The 17,060-nt window shown below is 36.8% G+C and overlaps 2 protein-coding genes across 3 annotated transcripts in view; both read right to left on the bottom strand.

Moving 5' to 3' along the window:
• The window catches only part of LOC110020995 (dipeptidyl aminopeptidase 4), a 30,918-nt gene extending 30,175 nt beyond the window's left edge, over positions 1-743 (bottom strand). Inside the window, exon 1 of the mRNA XM_020719306.1 lies at positions 33-743. Within this exon, the coding sequence (XP_020574965.1) occupies positions 33-545 (513 nt within the window). The 5' untranslated portion in view covers positions 546-743. The remainder of the gene's footprint in view (positions 1-32) is intronic.
• On the bottom strand, positions 598-16,569 carry LOC110020994. 2 transcript variants are annotated; one of them, XR_002293593.1, is made up of 6 exons: positions 13,966-16,569; positions 12,644-13,263; positions 12,005-12,214; positions 6,737-6,951; positions 6,033-6,125; positions 598-657 (listed from the first exon to the last, which is right to left on the bottom strand). XR_002293593.1 is itself a non-coding variant. In XM_020719305.1 (5 exons), the coding sequence occupies exons 1-5, from the start codon at positions 16,466-16,468 to the stop codon at positions 6,119-6,121; spliced, it is 3,555 nt and encodes a 1,184-aa protein (XP_020574964.1). In that variant the 5' UTR covers positions 16,469-16,569; the 3' UTR covers positions 5,868-6,118. The 2 variants fall into 2 exon arrangements, 1 of the variants encoding a protein (XP_020574964.1); XM_020719305.1 differs by lacking the exon at positions 598-657 and having other exon boundaries at positions 5,868-6,125.
• Positions 16,570-17,060: the final 491 nt, after the last annotated feature.

Genomic DNA, 17,060 nt, shown 5'->3' with positions numbered 1-17,060 from the left:
AACTATTTAAAGAGCGCGACCAAGAAACCTACTCCTGAAGGCAAGGGAACCATTATACTGGCTTTTCCAGCGATGTGAGGGCTAGTCCCCCTCCACTCATATCTAGTCACGCCAAGCCCTCTCTCCCTCAACCTCTCTCTCCTCAGCTTTTCCTCAGATGAGAGATTGCTCTCGTCCAGCCCACCGCCGCCCGGAGGGCTGAAGACGAGCTCCTGACGGCGATTCGCGAGATCGAAGGCGAAGATCTTGCGGTAAAGCGTTCCATCGGAGCTGAACAAGTACGATACCAGTCGGTCGTCGTGACTGAAGCTGATCGACGACGGCGCCGTATAGCCAGGAAGAGGATATTGCACGATCTCCTCTATCGAGAAAGGAATAGATTCGTCAGTCATATCCGTTGCCGGCATCTCCGCCTCCTCAGACTCTTCGTCCAGATTCCTTCTCCTCTGCTTATCGGTCTTGGGGCTTTCCTTCCTTAGTTGCTCGCCGATTGCCGCGCGCTTGCTCTTCGAATTTGATTCGTACTCCACTGCGCGCTCTTGCATCAGATTTTGGAGACCTAATTCTTTAGAGATCTGATCAGATAAAGAGATATATAAGCGCTCCGCTCCGGACTATTCTTCCCCTGCCGCCGGCCTCCAGCAGCGATGCGCGGCTCTGTATTAAAAAATGGGTTTTTATTTCGGCTTTACCCGGCACAGACTTTGGCGGAGAGATATTTAATTATAATCGCTTTTATTTTGCGTGCTATTTTTTAGTAAATAACACATTTAAATCATATTTCTAATACTTAAATATTTATGCCACCATGTTCTTATCTATTTACATATCTATCACAAATTTATATTCGACAATTTTTAACACTCAAATCTTTTGTATCATTTAAAAAATATCATTATTTATTATGCTCATTAATAAATTTACATAATTTGACATGAATCTTGATAAATCACCAACATATTTTCAATATCAGGCATAAATCTTGAAACATAATATGAATTTCGAGACTATTTTTTAGGCAAGAAACATTAAAATCTTGATAAAAAGTCATCCAGAATTCAGATTTCAGTAAACATATAGTCAAACGATCGCTTTGATGAGACAGACTTATCAAGCCCAGATCAAGTAATTGAATCACGCTTAGAAGATTTTCAGACACATTTGGAAGGATAAATGATTGTCGAATATGTCAAGTTTTTGCTCAAGTCGAGCGCCTCGACAAGACGAATCCAACGAGTCCAATATCACTTAATTCCGACATCTTTAAGGCACTCAAATGTCTATTAAACATCTTATGATCGAGTGAATCTCTTCAGACCGTCTGATCAAAATGGTTCATATTCCTGCATTAATATATTCATATTCCTGCATTAATTGCACCCAAAATATTATAAATAGAGTTTCATCCCTCTCATGAGGAGGAGCTTAAGCCTAGAGAGAGAGCCTGAGGCTTTGAGGAGAAGCTGCAGTTCAACATCACCGTCGACTACTGTCGGTCGTCATCGACCACTGTCAACCTTTCTCGACAACCATCAACCATCTTCAACCACCGACTGTCATTGACTAAGTCAACCGCTGTCAACCTCGCCAACCTCCGTTGACCATCACCTACCATCGTCAACCACATCCAACTTCTGTCTACCACCGCCAACTATCGTCGACCACTGCTAACCACCATCGTCAATCACTACCAACCACACGACGTCAATGGACACTATAAGCTGAAAAATATAATTACCATTCTCATCTATGGGACAATGAATTTTTGTAATCATCAACCAATAGTAGATTTTTGCAATTGGGTCAAGCCCCGTGGTTTTTCCATTTACGAGTTTTCCACGTAAAAACCTCTGGTGTCACTGCCGTATGTTTCTCTTTCATCTATGTGTGTGTAAAATTCGCATACAATGCTAAGACAATAATTCGTTACTCTACTGCAGTGAATTTTATAGCACACATCAAATCTTAAGGGATTGCGTGAATCTAGAAGCACGAACAAATGTTGATATAATTTTTAAAAGAGAAAAATTCAAACTTTGATTAAAAATTATTAAAAGCTTCGATTTCAACAAACTTACAGCTAAAGTGTCCAACTCGACAAAACAAACCTAACGATACTAAAATTGGTCCAATCTGAGTTAAATCAAGTCAGATCAAGCCATTATACTGTTTTTGAAAGTTTTCAATACATAATTGAAAGGTCAAACAGATTTCAAATCTCGAAACTTATAGTCAAATCGAGCGTCTTGGCGAGATGAATTCAACGAGTTCAAGATCGTTCAATTCTAACATCATTAAAACACACAAATGTTCTTTGAACTTAATCAGAAAGAGGAAATCTATCTGGGTCGTCTGATAGAGTGGTTTAAATCCATTCCTTATTTACAAAGAGACCTCTCACAAACTTTCTAAATCGAGTCCTATCACCCACTTGAGGTGGGTGGGGGCAGACTTGAGTCAGAATATGACTGAAGCATGTAAGATGAGTTGAAGTCCAACACCACTCAGAATACCTCACACTCCTGCAGTAGTCGACCATTATCAACCATCGATTGTTGGCCACTGTTGACCAGCATCAACCAACCCTGACTTGTTAGAATGAAACTACTTTTTGAATCACAATATATATTGCAGAGTAATGAGATATTCTGTAAAAGAACACAACTTCTATATGGTTCAATGACGCCTCCCAAAGACGGTTTAATAATGCACCACGAATAAGATGCAATGATACACCACGATAACGATGTAAAGACGCATCCACAACAGTGCAACGGTTTCTCCTGAAGACGGTTTAACAATGCACCCAGAAAATAGCGACTTTCTTCAAGCTCTTAAGACTCTCTCCTTGCAGCCCACCACCGCAGCCTATGCAGTGCACAACTTGTGCAACTCTCGACTCCAACCCCCATTACATATGAACGTCATCATAACTTACCATTACAACCTACATGGCCAAATATGGCTTACGTGGTCCACAACTAGTGCAACTCCTGACTTTAACCTCCGTAGCCTACGAATGTCAACACAGCTCACGAATAGGACTTATGCTACCAATTACGACTTACATGATCCATAACTCATGTACCTCTCGATTTTTGTGGCCTATGGACATCATCGTAGCTCACCACTATAATTTACCGACCAACTATGACCTACGTAGTCCACAACACGTGCAGCTCCTGACTCTGACCTCTACAACCTATGGATGTCATTATAGCTGTCACTATGACATATGTGACCAATTATTATCTATGTGATCAACAACTCATGCAACTCTTGACTTTGGCCACTATAGTCTACGGATGTCATCGCAACTCACCACAACGACCTATATGACCAACTACAACCTACGTGGTTCAATACTTATGCAGCTGCTGATTGCATCCCCTATAGCCTACGGATGCCATCACAGCTAACCACTACGACCTATGTGACACTTCATAGTTCGTGCAACTCTTGACTCCGACCTCTATGGCTTACGAACATCATCACAACTCACTATTATGACCTACGTGATCAACTATCCACTACGACCTATGTGACACTTCATAGTTCGTGCAGCTCTTGACTCCGACCTCTGTGGCTTACGAACATCATCACAACTCATTATTATGACCTACGTGATCAACTACAACCTGCATAGCTCGTGCATCTCTCAACTATGGCCTCTAAGGTCAATAGACGTCATCACAAGTCACCACTACGACCTCTGCGACAAATTACGACATACTTCGTCCACAGCTCGTGTGTCTCCCAACTACAGCCTCTGCAGCCTACAAGTGTTATCACAACTTACTACTATAGCCGAAGTGACCAACAATGACCTACGTGGCCTCGTGCAACGCTTGACTTCTGCCTCTACGACCTTAGGATGTCATCATATCTCACCACTATGACCTAAGGACCAACTACAACATATATGGTTCACAACTCGTGCGGCTCCTGACTCTAGTCTCTGTGGCATACAGATGTCATCATAACGCACCATTACGGCCTATGTAACTAATATGTCCTACATGATCTACATCTCATGCAGCCCTCGACTCCGGTCTCTACAGTCTACAGATTTCATCACAGCTCACTACTACAACCGATGTGACCAACTATGACTTATGTGGCTCACAACCCTTGCAACTTTCTCCTACGAACTCTATAGCCAACAAATGCTTCTGAAACAACCATCTGCAACCTGCACGACCAACTATTATCATGGTTTTCAACTACGACCAAAATTACAAGCCTAAGCTATAGCTACGTCTACAATTTTCATAGCAATCGACTACGACTCTTGTAGTTTGCTATCACTGAAAACTACATTAATTATAACTAGACTTCAACTATTATCAATGAACTACTGTTGTATATTTATAATGATCAACTTCGTAACTCCATCTTCCATAATTCAGAAAAAAAGTGGATCTATGTACTCACCATTCACAATAAATTATTTCAATTAAGCTTGGTTTCAAGATTTTTTCTATTTTCCGGGTCATCCATATAAAATCTCAAGGTGTCTCCGTCCACTTCTCTTTAATTTTCTGAGTGTATGTTGGGTACGTTAAGATGAAAATTCATTACTGTCGCAGGCCCGTCGACACGAATCAATTTTAAAATATAAAAAGATGAAATATAACTTTTAATGCAAAATAAATAACACATAGTGTGTGTCTATCAGACAGTCGTTGGTACTTTTAGAAAATGATGAATACTCGATATTAGTGGAAAAGATATATATATATATATATATATTATATCTTCCCTAACTCAGGAGAAGAGTGAACTTGTGCATTTATCATTCGTAATATATTATTTCAACTAGGCTAGGTCCCTTCATTTATTTTTTTAAAGAGTTTTTCATATAAAAATTCGAGGTGTCTCGGTCTAATTACTTCTTTTTAATTAACTGAGTGTGTTTTGAGTTTTAGTGCAACACTAAAATGATAACTAATTACTCTACCGCTGGGGACCTTCCGACACGCGTGAATTTTAAATTCTAAAAAGATGAAATACATCTTTTAATGTGTAAATAAAAACTCTATCTTCCCCAATTCATGAGAAAAGTAAACTTGTATCATTACCACTCATAGTGTATCATTCATAGGCTAGATCCTGTTATTTTTTTTTCTTTTTCACGATTTTTCATATAAAAAATCGAGACGTCTCCACCTATTTCTCATTAATTACCTTGAGTGTGTATCGGGTTTTCATGTAATGCCAATATGTTAATTCACTAGACAAAACTTGTTTGAGTCATATTCAAATCAAATTTAAATCCTCTTCAAACATTGGTCTACAATCCTTTTCAAACAATATTCACAACCTGTTCAAGCAATATTTGAACATCTTCAACCTTGTTCAAACGCTAGGTTCCAACTTCAAACCTCAATCAAATATGATTCTAATATGGCTTCAAATAATGCCTTTCATAACAAACATTAGATAAATATTCCATGATAAAAAAGAGAAAATATTTTATTCAAAAGGGGCATTTTCATGCATATCACTCAAATTCCAATGTATTTACATATCTAACACCTAAATTTATATTTTACATTTATACCACCCAAATCTTCAACATCACATAAAAAATATCATTATTTTAACCTCTAAAAAATGAATCTTTTTTTTTTTATTTTGCATAGGCAATGTGGCAGATATATAAAAATTAAAGTTTAGGTGTTGGATATGTAAATACACAAGGATTATGTGGCATGTATGTAAATCTTCCTATTCAAAATAAACATTTTAAGCATATTTCTCCAATTATGAGTATTTCGAGGCATATAAAATTGATTGAAGACAATATTTTCTATATCCTATAATTTATTAAACGTAATAAATTTGAATATTTTTTGTCTTATAAATCCTGAATTCAGGAGGGCATATCCAAATAACCTATAAAGGTCATCATATATAAATGATTTTTGGTCAAGATGGCATGCCTCCAACAAAGTCTAGTTATAAACAGAGTAAATTAAATTATCGGAAGGCAAAATCTATCTAACTCAGAAAGTATATACAACCCTTACATTTAGGTATAATTGAATGCCTCTGAAGTAACAGGTGCAGAACTATAGTTGCCAAAACTATGAGGATTTAACATCCTGTGAGTCCATTATGACCTGAAAAAACAGAATCAAATATCAGCTGTAGCATTAAAAAGAAAAGAGATTTACATTCCAACCATTCGATTCATATGTATTAACATATAAACCAGCTAAACTTCTATTTTTTAGGTACAGACTATCCAACCTATGCCAAAAACATACAAATTCGGTGGTCTGTTCGTGAAGATTGAAAGTTTAGCGTGTGTCGGGGCGCCATGATGAGCACTCAAATCTGGTGTTTTTGGATGCTTCGATTTGTTTTCAAACAATGTGTTATGTATTCGAGCACAAAAATTCATTTTTAGGAGGAAAAAACAAAACAAAAATCATTTTTAGGGGGATGAGCACTCGAATCCAGCTTTTTTGGACCAAGATGCGCCCTCGAATCGGGCGTTTTTGGATTCTTCAATTTATTTTCAACTAATGAGCCATGTATTTGAGCGCAAAAAAATCATTTTTAGGAGGAAAAACCACAATAACTTGATTTTGCAAACCAGTTTCCTTTCAAAAATAATCTGCTTCGCTTGAAAAAAGCATAAAACTCAAAGCACAGAGTCTCCTACCAAAAATGCGGCATTTGACATATTGATCAAAACAAGAAGTAAAATCCAAATAACAAAAGTTACCTCTTTCTGGACTTATCAGCAGCAATCACACCCTTCACAAGTGAGCGAATATCAACTCCCCGTTCATTCATGATCTTATCATGGTAAATTTTGCTTCCAACCTCCTTTAGTTCTTCCTCCACTTCCTCCAAAGTTTGATCCACATTTAATTTTACTTCCCCTTTCTTAATCAAGGTAACGCTAAATCCATTGGCTTTAGCTTCCCTAAAAGCGTCCTGCAGAATGTAAGACAGTAAAACGGAATTTAAAACAAATATTCCGGCAATACTAGGACTTGAGCAAGCGATCAATAGGAGTTTCAGGGTTAGGCAAAATTGTTTACAAGTATATTCCCAAAAAACAATTATTTTCCATACATCTAGATTGATTACTCTAATATCATGGAACATGCATGGTATTTTTATCCCTCCTTCATTTGAAAAAAAGGAAGATTTGCATACATACCATTTAATACTTGTGTATTTGCATGCCTAACACCTAAATTTCAATTTTTATATAGACCTATGAAAAGGTGTATTCTGTTTTAAAAGTTAAAAGAATAGTATTTTTGATGTGATATGAATGATTTCGATGGTTTAAATATAAAAAAGTTGTTATGCGAATATAATGCAGAAATATAGAAATTCACACAACAATCAAACACGAAAAAGTTACGCGGTTCGCACTCTGACTGTTATATACTCAACATCCCTAGTATACAAAGCAACAGTAGACTGAAGAAACGACTTCCAACTGACTGAACCTTCTGCTAATGTGAATAAATAATCCGTCGCAGATCTTCACTTATCCATACCACCTGCGTAGTCTAAGTCAATGTAGCCTACACATAAATTTGCAATAGATGACTGCCTCTCAAACACCAAGCCAAAATCAACTGTATCCTTCAGATACCTCAAAATACTCTTCACAGTCTGCCAATGGCTCCTTCCTGAATCATATATAAACCTACTCACAACATCAACTACTTGTGCAATGTCTGGTCTAGTATAAAATATGACATACATCAAATTGCTAACTACACTAGTAGAATAAACCAATCACATATATTTCCTCTCCTGACCATCTTTAGGACATTGATCTGAGCTCAATTGAAAGTGAGATGCAATGGGTAGACTCATTGCCTTGCTCGAGTCATCAACCTTAAATTTTTTCAACATCTTTCAAACATAAGCTTCTTCCTGCTGACCTGTCCATGAGAAACTCCATGCCAAGAATTCTGTGAGCTTCATCCAACTCTATCATTTAGAAATATTTGGACAGTTGTTCTTGATCCTATCAACCTCAATCTTACTAATAGAAGCAATCAACATATCATCAACATATAAAAACAAATAAATAAATTCACTATTGACCAACTTCTTAAAATATGTACTATGATCATACTGGCATCTTGTGTACTCTTGTTTCCTCATGAACTAATCAAAATTTTTTATACTATTACCGTGGAGATTGCTTCAATCCATATAAAGACTTGTCCAGTTTACAAATCAAATCTTTTTATGCTCCTATCTAGGCAACTGCAACATGTAGGTATCTTCTTGCAATTCTCCGTGTATGAATGCAGTCTTCACATCGAGTTCTTTCAAGATCATACTGTATTGTGATACAAGTGCTAAGAAAACGTGGATTAAGGGATGCTTGACCACTGAGGAGAAAACTTCGTCATAATCAATCTCTTCCCGTTGCGCAAAGCCTTTTGCCACTAATCTTGTCTTGTACCACACATCAACTAAAAGAGACCTTTCCAACTTTGCATACACCTATTTGCACCTAACGACTTTCATTTTTGAAGGAAGCTTCACCAACCTCTAAGTAATATTCTTCCGAAGAGACTCCATCACTTCATCAATTGCCACTCTCCAAAGATCACAGTTTGAGTTCTCCGCTGCTTCTTTGCAGTGACAAGAAATTATTGTCTTTGTGGCCGAAGATGCAAATGCAATGTGATCTTTCAACCAAGCTGATTTTAGGATATTTCAGCACCTAGTCCTGCTTCTAATAATCGATTCCCAAGCAGAAATCTCATCCTCAATGTTTTCTTCCACCTCTTCCTATGTATTATCAACAAATACCTACTGAGTTGCAACTGAATCAGATATTTGAGTCAGAGTGGACGAACTCTATGGAACAAATGCAGTTGCATCAAACTCCAACTTCTGTTGCAAATTTGTAGTCCTAGAAGAACTCTCCACTTGCTTTGAGTCTCGATTTTTAACAAGCTTGCCTCGTCGAATATAACATCCCTTCTAATAACAATTTTTCTTTATGACGAATCATATAGCTTAACGTCCATAACTCCACGCCTAAAGCCAATGAAGATCACCTTATTTGCTTGGGTTCTAATTTATTATTTTGCACGTGATAGTAAGTTGGACACTCAAATACTCTCACGTGCTTATAATCTCTAGCAGAATGTCCTGATCACATCTCCTTTGGGATCTTCTGCTCAATCGATGCAGAAGGCAGACGGTTCACCAAATAGACATGTATATTCGATGGCATCAACCCAATATATTCTACCCAATCCGGCATTGGATAACATACACCGAAATTTTTCCACAATAGTCTGATTCATCATCTTTGCCACCTCGTTCTGCTATGGTGACTCTCTAACAGTGAAGTGGTGCTTTAGCCCAGCTCTATGACACTCTTGCAAGAACGCATCCAAAGTTTCTAATATGATACACCGAAAATTTTTACCAGTCTGAGTCTCAATTCACTTTTTCCAAGTTATGAAAACCTCCAACACTTCACTTTTGTGTTTCATGGTGTACGCCCAAACATACCTGAATTAATTATCAATAAAAGAGACAAAGTATCTTTGTTTGTTGAATGATATTTTCTTCGTCAGGGCCTAAACATCTGTGTGAACATGCTCTTAAATACATTTTTACTATGGATGACAGTCTTAAAAGATATTTGTGTCAAACACACAATGTTCACAAAAATCTAGCTTGCAGTTGCTCGCTCCTTTGATCAATTTTTTCTTTACCAAAATTTGAAGTGAAGCCTCTCCAACATGGGCTAGTCGCATATGCCACAATATAGTGGCGTCAAAAGAATTATCAGTAACAACAACCATTCTAGTCACTTTCTTTTCCAAAGATAATAAAAATTATGATGACGAACTCCTTTCATAAAAAACCATTGCTCCACGACATATCCTCTGAAATCCTATCTCAAAAATTACTTTACCCTTGGACTCTGAAGCCCTCACTGACAGCAAATTCTTCCAGATAGTTAGAACATGTTTAACATCAGTCAGTTCCCTCACAGTACCATCATGCATCCTGAAAAATATACTCCCTACACTAATAATACGACAAGCTTGATCGTTATCTATAGTCACTGAACATCTATCCAACTCTTTATAAGCAAAACCACCATCACTGAGAATAAATGTGATAGGTAACACCTGTTTCTAGAATCCAACATGAATCATCTGTAAATATATTCCAATCACCAATCGTAAGATAAGCTTGATCGTTGCTCATAATCATTGCACAACTATCCAGCTCATTGTACGTACAGACCTACCCTCGATGGGGAAATGTGATAGGTAGCATCTTGATAAAGATACACTCTACACCAATAGTATGACTGACTTGATCATTGCCCATAGTCACAACACAGCTATTCAACCACTTGTATCTCGATGGGGAAATGTGATAGGTAGCATCTTGATAAAGATACACCCTACACCAATAGTATGACTGACTTGATCGTTGCCCATGGTCACAACACAGCTATTCAACCACTTGTATGTACAAAACTACCCTCAATGGGGACAAATGCGATAGGTAACACCTATGTCCACAATCCCACATGAATTATCTGTAACAAACTCTGAGAAACTGCAGATAACGATATATCTAAATTTGTCTCTTCACATCTTTTCATAATGAAATTGACTTTCGATCCAGAAGCAACTTCTTTTCACTTCTCCTTCAGTTTCAGACAATCTTTCTCTAATGACCAGTCTATCAATAGTAAGCACACAAATTTTTCCCAAGACGGTGCCCATGAGACTTGCCCCGCTTTTCAGAAGTGTAACTACTATCACCTTTCTTTGTGAAGTTCCACTTCTTCTCAGATCAGTCATGTTGGAGTGTAGGTGTCTCAGTTGATTTCATCTTCGTGGACTCTTTGTCCTTTCGATGAAACTCGTGGTTCAACAGTGTCGTAGTCACTTCGCCATAATTTACAACCTCCTTCACATGAATGAATGGTGAAATTACAGAAGAAGAGTCTTGTCTTCATATCTAACATATTCATCCAAATTTAATAGATCTGTCAACAATTTTGTAAAATCATTTAAGTGCTCATTAATAGTAACCCTCGTCTCATCTGAAATCTGTAGAGTCGATGCTTCATATAGAGACGGTTCCCCACACTTATCTGAGATATTTGTTCTCCAGCACTCCGCAATTTTCCTGCAAAAGCCTCCATCATCAACTTAAATTTGATATCAATTATTATGCCAAAATAATGTCGAAGCATAGAAAATTCACACACAACAATCAAAGATAAAAGATTTATGTGGTTCGACATTGAATCGGTTCGCCTACGTCACAAGGAGAGACATTCCACTAGACAGATGAGGAGAAAGAAAAATGACTTGGGTTACAACTAAACACTTCCTCACCTTTCTACTCTCATTAGCCCTTAAGTTCCTTTAATAGAGGAGGGCTAGGGCATACAAGAACATAAAACTAAAAGACTAAATTATCCCTAATCACAATTAAGCCATAAATACAACAAAAGTAAGGTATAGGCTTTAGATATGCAAATAAATAGGAATAGTTTGGTATGCATGTAAATGCTAGTGGGAAATATGAAGAAAATACTTGTGGGAAATATGCAGCAGTAAAATGCTTTAGAGAAAGTTTCAAATTAGGAAAGTTTACATACATAACACTCAAAACTTATGTATTTACATATCTAACATCTAAATTTTAATTTTTTACATATATGTCACCTTAACTATGCATGAAAAGATGTATTTCACTTTTTAAAGTTAAAATAGCGACATTTTTGACAAAATATGAAAGATTTGAATAGTGTTATTGTAAAATGTAAAGTTTAGGTGTTAGATATGTAAATTCATAAGAATTGGTTGGTATGCATGTCAACGCCCCTTCAAATTATCTAAGTCTTCAAGAAGCACACAAATCAATGAACAAGATTTGGTTTTTTTAAATCAAAGTAAAATAGAGATAGATTCTCTTAGGGAGGAAGATGATGATAAATAGCATTGCTAGGACTGACCTTTGGAGGGCGAGCAACAACAAAAGCTTTACCATTTCCCAGCAAATCCATCTGAGCTTGCACAATATGGCAGAAGTTCTTAGAATCACCTGGATCCTCAAAAGCAATCACATGAAATTGCTTCGGATTAAGCTCAAGATCTTCAGCCATTTCTAATGAATAAAATCCAACTCTCGAAACATCATCTTCCACAGAGTATAGCTCGATGCACTACCACAAATAAATAAATAAATAAATAAATAAAATTTAAAAATAATAATAAGGAAGATTTATATACATACCACTCAATTCCATAGTATTTATCACCTAACATCTAAACTGCAATTTATACATGCATACCAACTTACTTATGCATGAAAATGTGTATTTCACAGTTTTAAGTTAAAATGGTGGTATTTTTTATGTGAAATGGAAGCTTGAGGTGGTATAAATGTAACAAGTAAATTTTTGGTGTGAGAAATGTAAATACATAGGAATTGGGTGGTATGTATCACCTAATAATAAAAATAATCTCAAGATGAATACCAAATAAAGCTGAACATCAAAACATAAAGAATCTGTGGTGATTTTCACTAATTGGGAAACAAAAATAAAACAATAAAAAAGGCAGGAAATAATAAGGGAAACTTCTCAGTTTACCAGAACGAACTGAAGATCTAACCACCATAGGTAATCTTCCACATTCTCATCTGCATATTCTTTATATTTGCTAACCACTGCTTGTGCTCCATACTTCTCCACCTCTCTTTTAATTTTGTTCATCTTCTTTTCTATAAATCTCTTCTTTTTCTTAGGTATTTTGGTAAATAGATCCGCCGCATCTTTTGCTTCTTTTTCTGTAATCCATCTATCCAAATCCTTTCCCATATCCTTGAGGATAGATTTCACCTCTGGATCTGTCTCTGAATTATAAACTTCTAAGAAACCTTGGGACCATTTCTTTGTATGTTGCCATTGCTCCTTTCCCGTCTTCTTCCCGGGCCTGTTAGAGCTATCACTGCATTCTATAAGAGTTTTTGGTGCAGTTGATGCTCCATTCTGAGACAAAATTACTCTATCATTTACTGGAGAGTGAGGAGAAACACCAACTGAATTCACTGAGTTTTGTGATTTCTGAAGGTTCTCTTGCTTTTTCATAAGAATATCATTCAAATTTCCTATATTGGCAAATTTCTTAAGAAATTCAGGATCTTGATCAATAGGTGGGCCTTTCCAACGAGGGATAATTTTTTCCACTGGATCGTCTAAGCTGATGCCATCTATGTTACATGAATAAACAATAAGGACGATATCAACTTCAGCAACTATCAGTATCAAGCTCAGAAATTTGTTCAAAACATATTATTCAGAAAAAAATGAAAAATATACAAAAAAATGTTATTTTGAAAAATAGGTAATGACATAAATAAATAAGGGGCATTTACATACATACCAGCCAATTCTATGTATTTACATATCTAAAACTTATCCTTTACCTTTTACATTTATATCACCAAAATTTTTTAAATGATATGAAAAATATCACCATTTTAACTTCTAAAAAGGAAAATGCACCTTTTGCATGCATGAGTAAGTTGGTGTGTTTGTAAAAATTAAAGTTTAGGTATTAAATAGGCAAAGAGAAAAATATCAAAATGGTCCCCCGACTCTTTGGAGGGCCCATGTTAGTCCAAGAGTTTATAGCAATTTAGCCATAAGAGTCTTTTAATATGGGTTGAAATAGTCCTCGATGAAGACTATTTTAGCCCCCATTAAAACAGTCCATGGAAAAATTTAACACTTTTATAAGCTCTGGGACTCAAATGGCCAAATGTAAATAGTCATGAGACTATTTTGGCACTTCACTCAATAGGTAAATACATGGGAATTGAGCAATATGTATGAAAATCTCCCAATAAGTAAATAAGAGATTCAATGTTTCTGCGAGTCGGATAGTATATAGGCTCTCCCAGTAATATTACCTGCACCATAGTCGAGATTCTCAATCCTTGAGTGTATCCACTCATGCACCCCCGCCAATTTTTCATTGGCCCTCTCAGCTTTAAGTTCTAGTCCCCGAAAAAAAGCTTTTTGATCATCTGCATCCATCAAGTGAAATGGATCCCGTCCTGCCAATTCATTTTCCTGCACTTGGAAAACAATTTCGCGAAGATTCTCATCTTTCATCCATTCAAGTTCTTCATCTTGATTCCACAAACTGAGTTTACTAATATCAACACTTGAAAATGAGTTCTCTTGTTCCTTCACCTTTGCCAACAAGTAGTTATCTTTGAAGCCATGCCCAATCTTCTTAATAACAGAATCAAACTGCTGAAAGTTTTCCTCTGTCCAGCTCTTTCCAGAAGTTTTAGCTAAATTTTCATTCTGGCAGTCAGAATTAGCAGAACTTGCAGGAATAATTATTTCAGAAGAAATATCATTTAAGGCTTCTTCATCCTTCAAGGCATCAAATGGGACATTAACTATAACTGGATCAACATGTTCTGAGACACAAGTTCTGACAGAATATTCAGAGTGAGAAACATCATTATTACCTCTAGCTTTCTCCAAACTCGACTCCAAATTCTTATTTTGAATGTGCTCAAAAGTCGTATTTTGATTCTTTGAAGCGATGAAATCATTTGACGGGCCAATAATACCTGCATTGTGTCCCATCAGAAGAGAGCCGTTCAAATCAGCAGCGCCATCAAAAGTCAAATCTTTTTGGGTGCTTCCATTTGACCATCCATTTTGAAATCCAGCATTCTTTTTTATATTACTTTCAGTCCCATTAGTCTCCCTGATTCTTTTAAAATTACCATCAGATCTCTCAGCACAACGGCCGATAACTTCTGATATCCCTTTCGAATTATTTGACTGCTTTGGTAGTGCTAAACCTTTATGATGAATTGGCTGCTCAGGTTGTTCTGAGCCTTTATGAATACTGTGTTTAGTACTAAGGTATTCTTTAGCTTCCGTTAGTGATGTTATGATTTTTGCTTTGCCTTTTTTCTTAGTGAAATTAGTAGATTTCCTTTTAATGGTTTGTTCCCCTCTCACACTGTTACTATCTGCCTTACTCTTTTCAACTTCCTGTTTGCCACTAAAAAAACCTGTATCAGGAGCTTCAAGATCAGTCAAATGAGTAACAACAGGCTGCTTCTGAGACCTTTTCAAAAAGATCGTTTCCTCATCTTTGACATCAACAGCATTGTTACCTCCCTTTTGAAATTCAGCATCAACTATAATTGAAGATAATTCATCCTGCTCAGCTGTATGATTGCTCAAAGACCGATTTTTATATTCCGCTTCATGAACATTCTTCACCATAGCTCTAATTTCCCTCACCTTCTCATCAAAATCATGTTTTTCTGCAGTCAAGTGAGCTGAAGGACCTGATAAAACCAATGGATCTCTAGGCTGCTTGGCCTGCGTTATGCTCTTCATTAGTTCATTCCTGTCCAACTGTGGCGTAGTACCATATATGACCGGCAGCTCATCACCATTCTGAAGAACTTCAACGCTTCCCCTCTGCAACTTCTCACTCTCCATCCTTGATTTCTTCTTTCGCCTGAGCATTTCTGCCTCTTCCCTTGTTAGTTCTACATCGCCATATCCTACAAACAACTTCCTCACGGCCCCCAAAACACAGAAACAGCACAAAACCATGAAACAAATGCGGGGGAAGATTCTTACTAGAGATTGCCGGTGAGAAGAGAAGGCATGGAATAGACCAACCAAAGAAGAAGGCTTTCCTTCCACTACAAACCTAGCAATTGAACTATCTCGAGGCATTTGGTACGCACCAACTTCTATCTCTTTAGCAATAAGCCTTGCTATGGATATCTTAGAATTCAAATCCTTAAGTTCTTCACCTTCTCCACTCCCTTCCAAGTTCCATGCTCGGATTCTGTTCCTTTTCAAAATTTCCTCCTCATTGACAGAAGCACGGATGACGTTACCATCAGAATTGTGTATGATGGTGAAAATAGGGCCAGGCCCGATCCCCCAGAACTCTGAATCTTCTTTATATCGACCCACCCAATTATCTAACTTATCCCACAAAGCAGAATTTCCTGAAAAGTCAAACTTTTTAGAATCCTTGGCACCTTCAGATTCCTTTTCACTGTCAAAATCGATACCTAATCTAAGCGCATCACTTTCACAATCTCTTACGCCCAAATCTTCAAAATTAGATTTTGGGTTTGAAATTTCAGGTAAGAGACGAACCTGTTCTTGCCTGGTGATGAGTTTCTTCCTCAGTGAGTTCCGGCGCCGAGGCGGTCTACGAAACTGAGAATAGACAGGCAGATTCGCCCTTCTTCGAGCCGCAAAAGAGCCCCAACAAGGGAGTTTGAGGTATCCCATCAATATTTCTGCTGGCTTACTGCTGAATTGGCTTCGAAGAGTTGAGGCACGATAGGGAAAGGAGTCATTGCAGAAGAAAATACTGGGTTTGGAGAGTGAAGTGATAGAGGCGACCATGGCTGAGAAAAATAAACAAGGAGCGTTGAGTTCAGTTAGGGTTTAAATGCGTTGATGCTACGGTTCTGAACGAGCAGAGCTCGATCGAGCGCGGGGGTTAGTAAGGCTTATCAGCGGATTTCGTGAAATACTCGAATTCGATTCGATTAATTGAATAAATTTAATTAAATTCTTTTTTATTTACTTAAGTTTACAAACAACATATTTATTATTGAACAAACACTTGTCAAAGACTTTATATTAAGTTTATTAAAAACTCATTTACTTAATCTGAGTGTCTTTTAGAGTAATTACAACACAACAATTGAAGTATATTGAACCAGTAATTGAAGATGTTCAAGATTTAAAGGTTGAATCAGGGTTCAATCGGATGAAATAATAAATCATAAATTTATTTAAAAATAATTTAAATTATTTATTAATAACATAATTGATTCTTTAATAAGTTTGTTACAAAGTATAATATGACATAATCTCGCATCTCAATAAGTTTGTTACAAAGTATAATATGACATAATCTGGCATCTCAAATAATAATAATAATAATAATATTATTATTATTTATTAATTTATTTAGAAAATATTAATCACA

This window comes from Phalaenopsis equestris, unplaced genomic scaffold (genome assembly GCF_001263595.1).
Source record: "Phalaenopsis equestris unplaced genomic scaffold, ASM126359v1 Scaffold000114, whole genome shotgun sequence".
Lineage (NCBI taxonomy): Eukaryota > Viridiplantae > Streptophyta > Magnoliopsida > Asparagales > Orchidaceae > Phalaenopsis > Phalaenopsis equestris.
The sequence above is the reverse complement of the archived record's forward strand: the minus strand, read 5'-3'. Positions and strand labels throughout refer to the sequence as shown.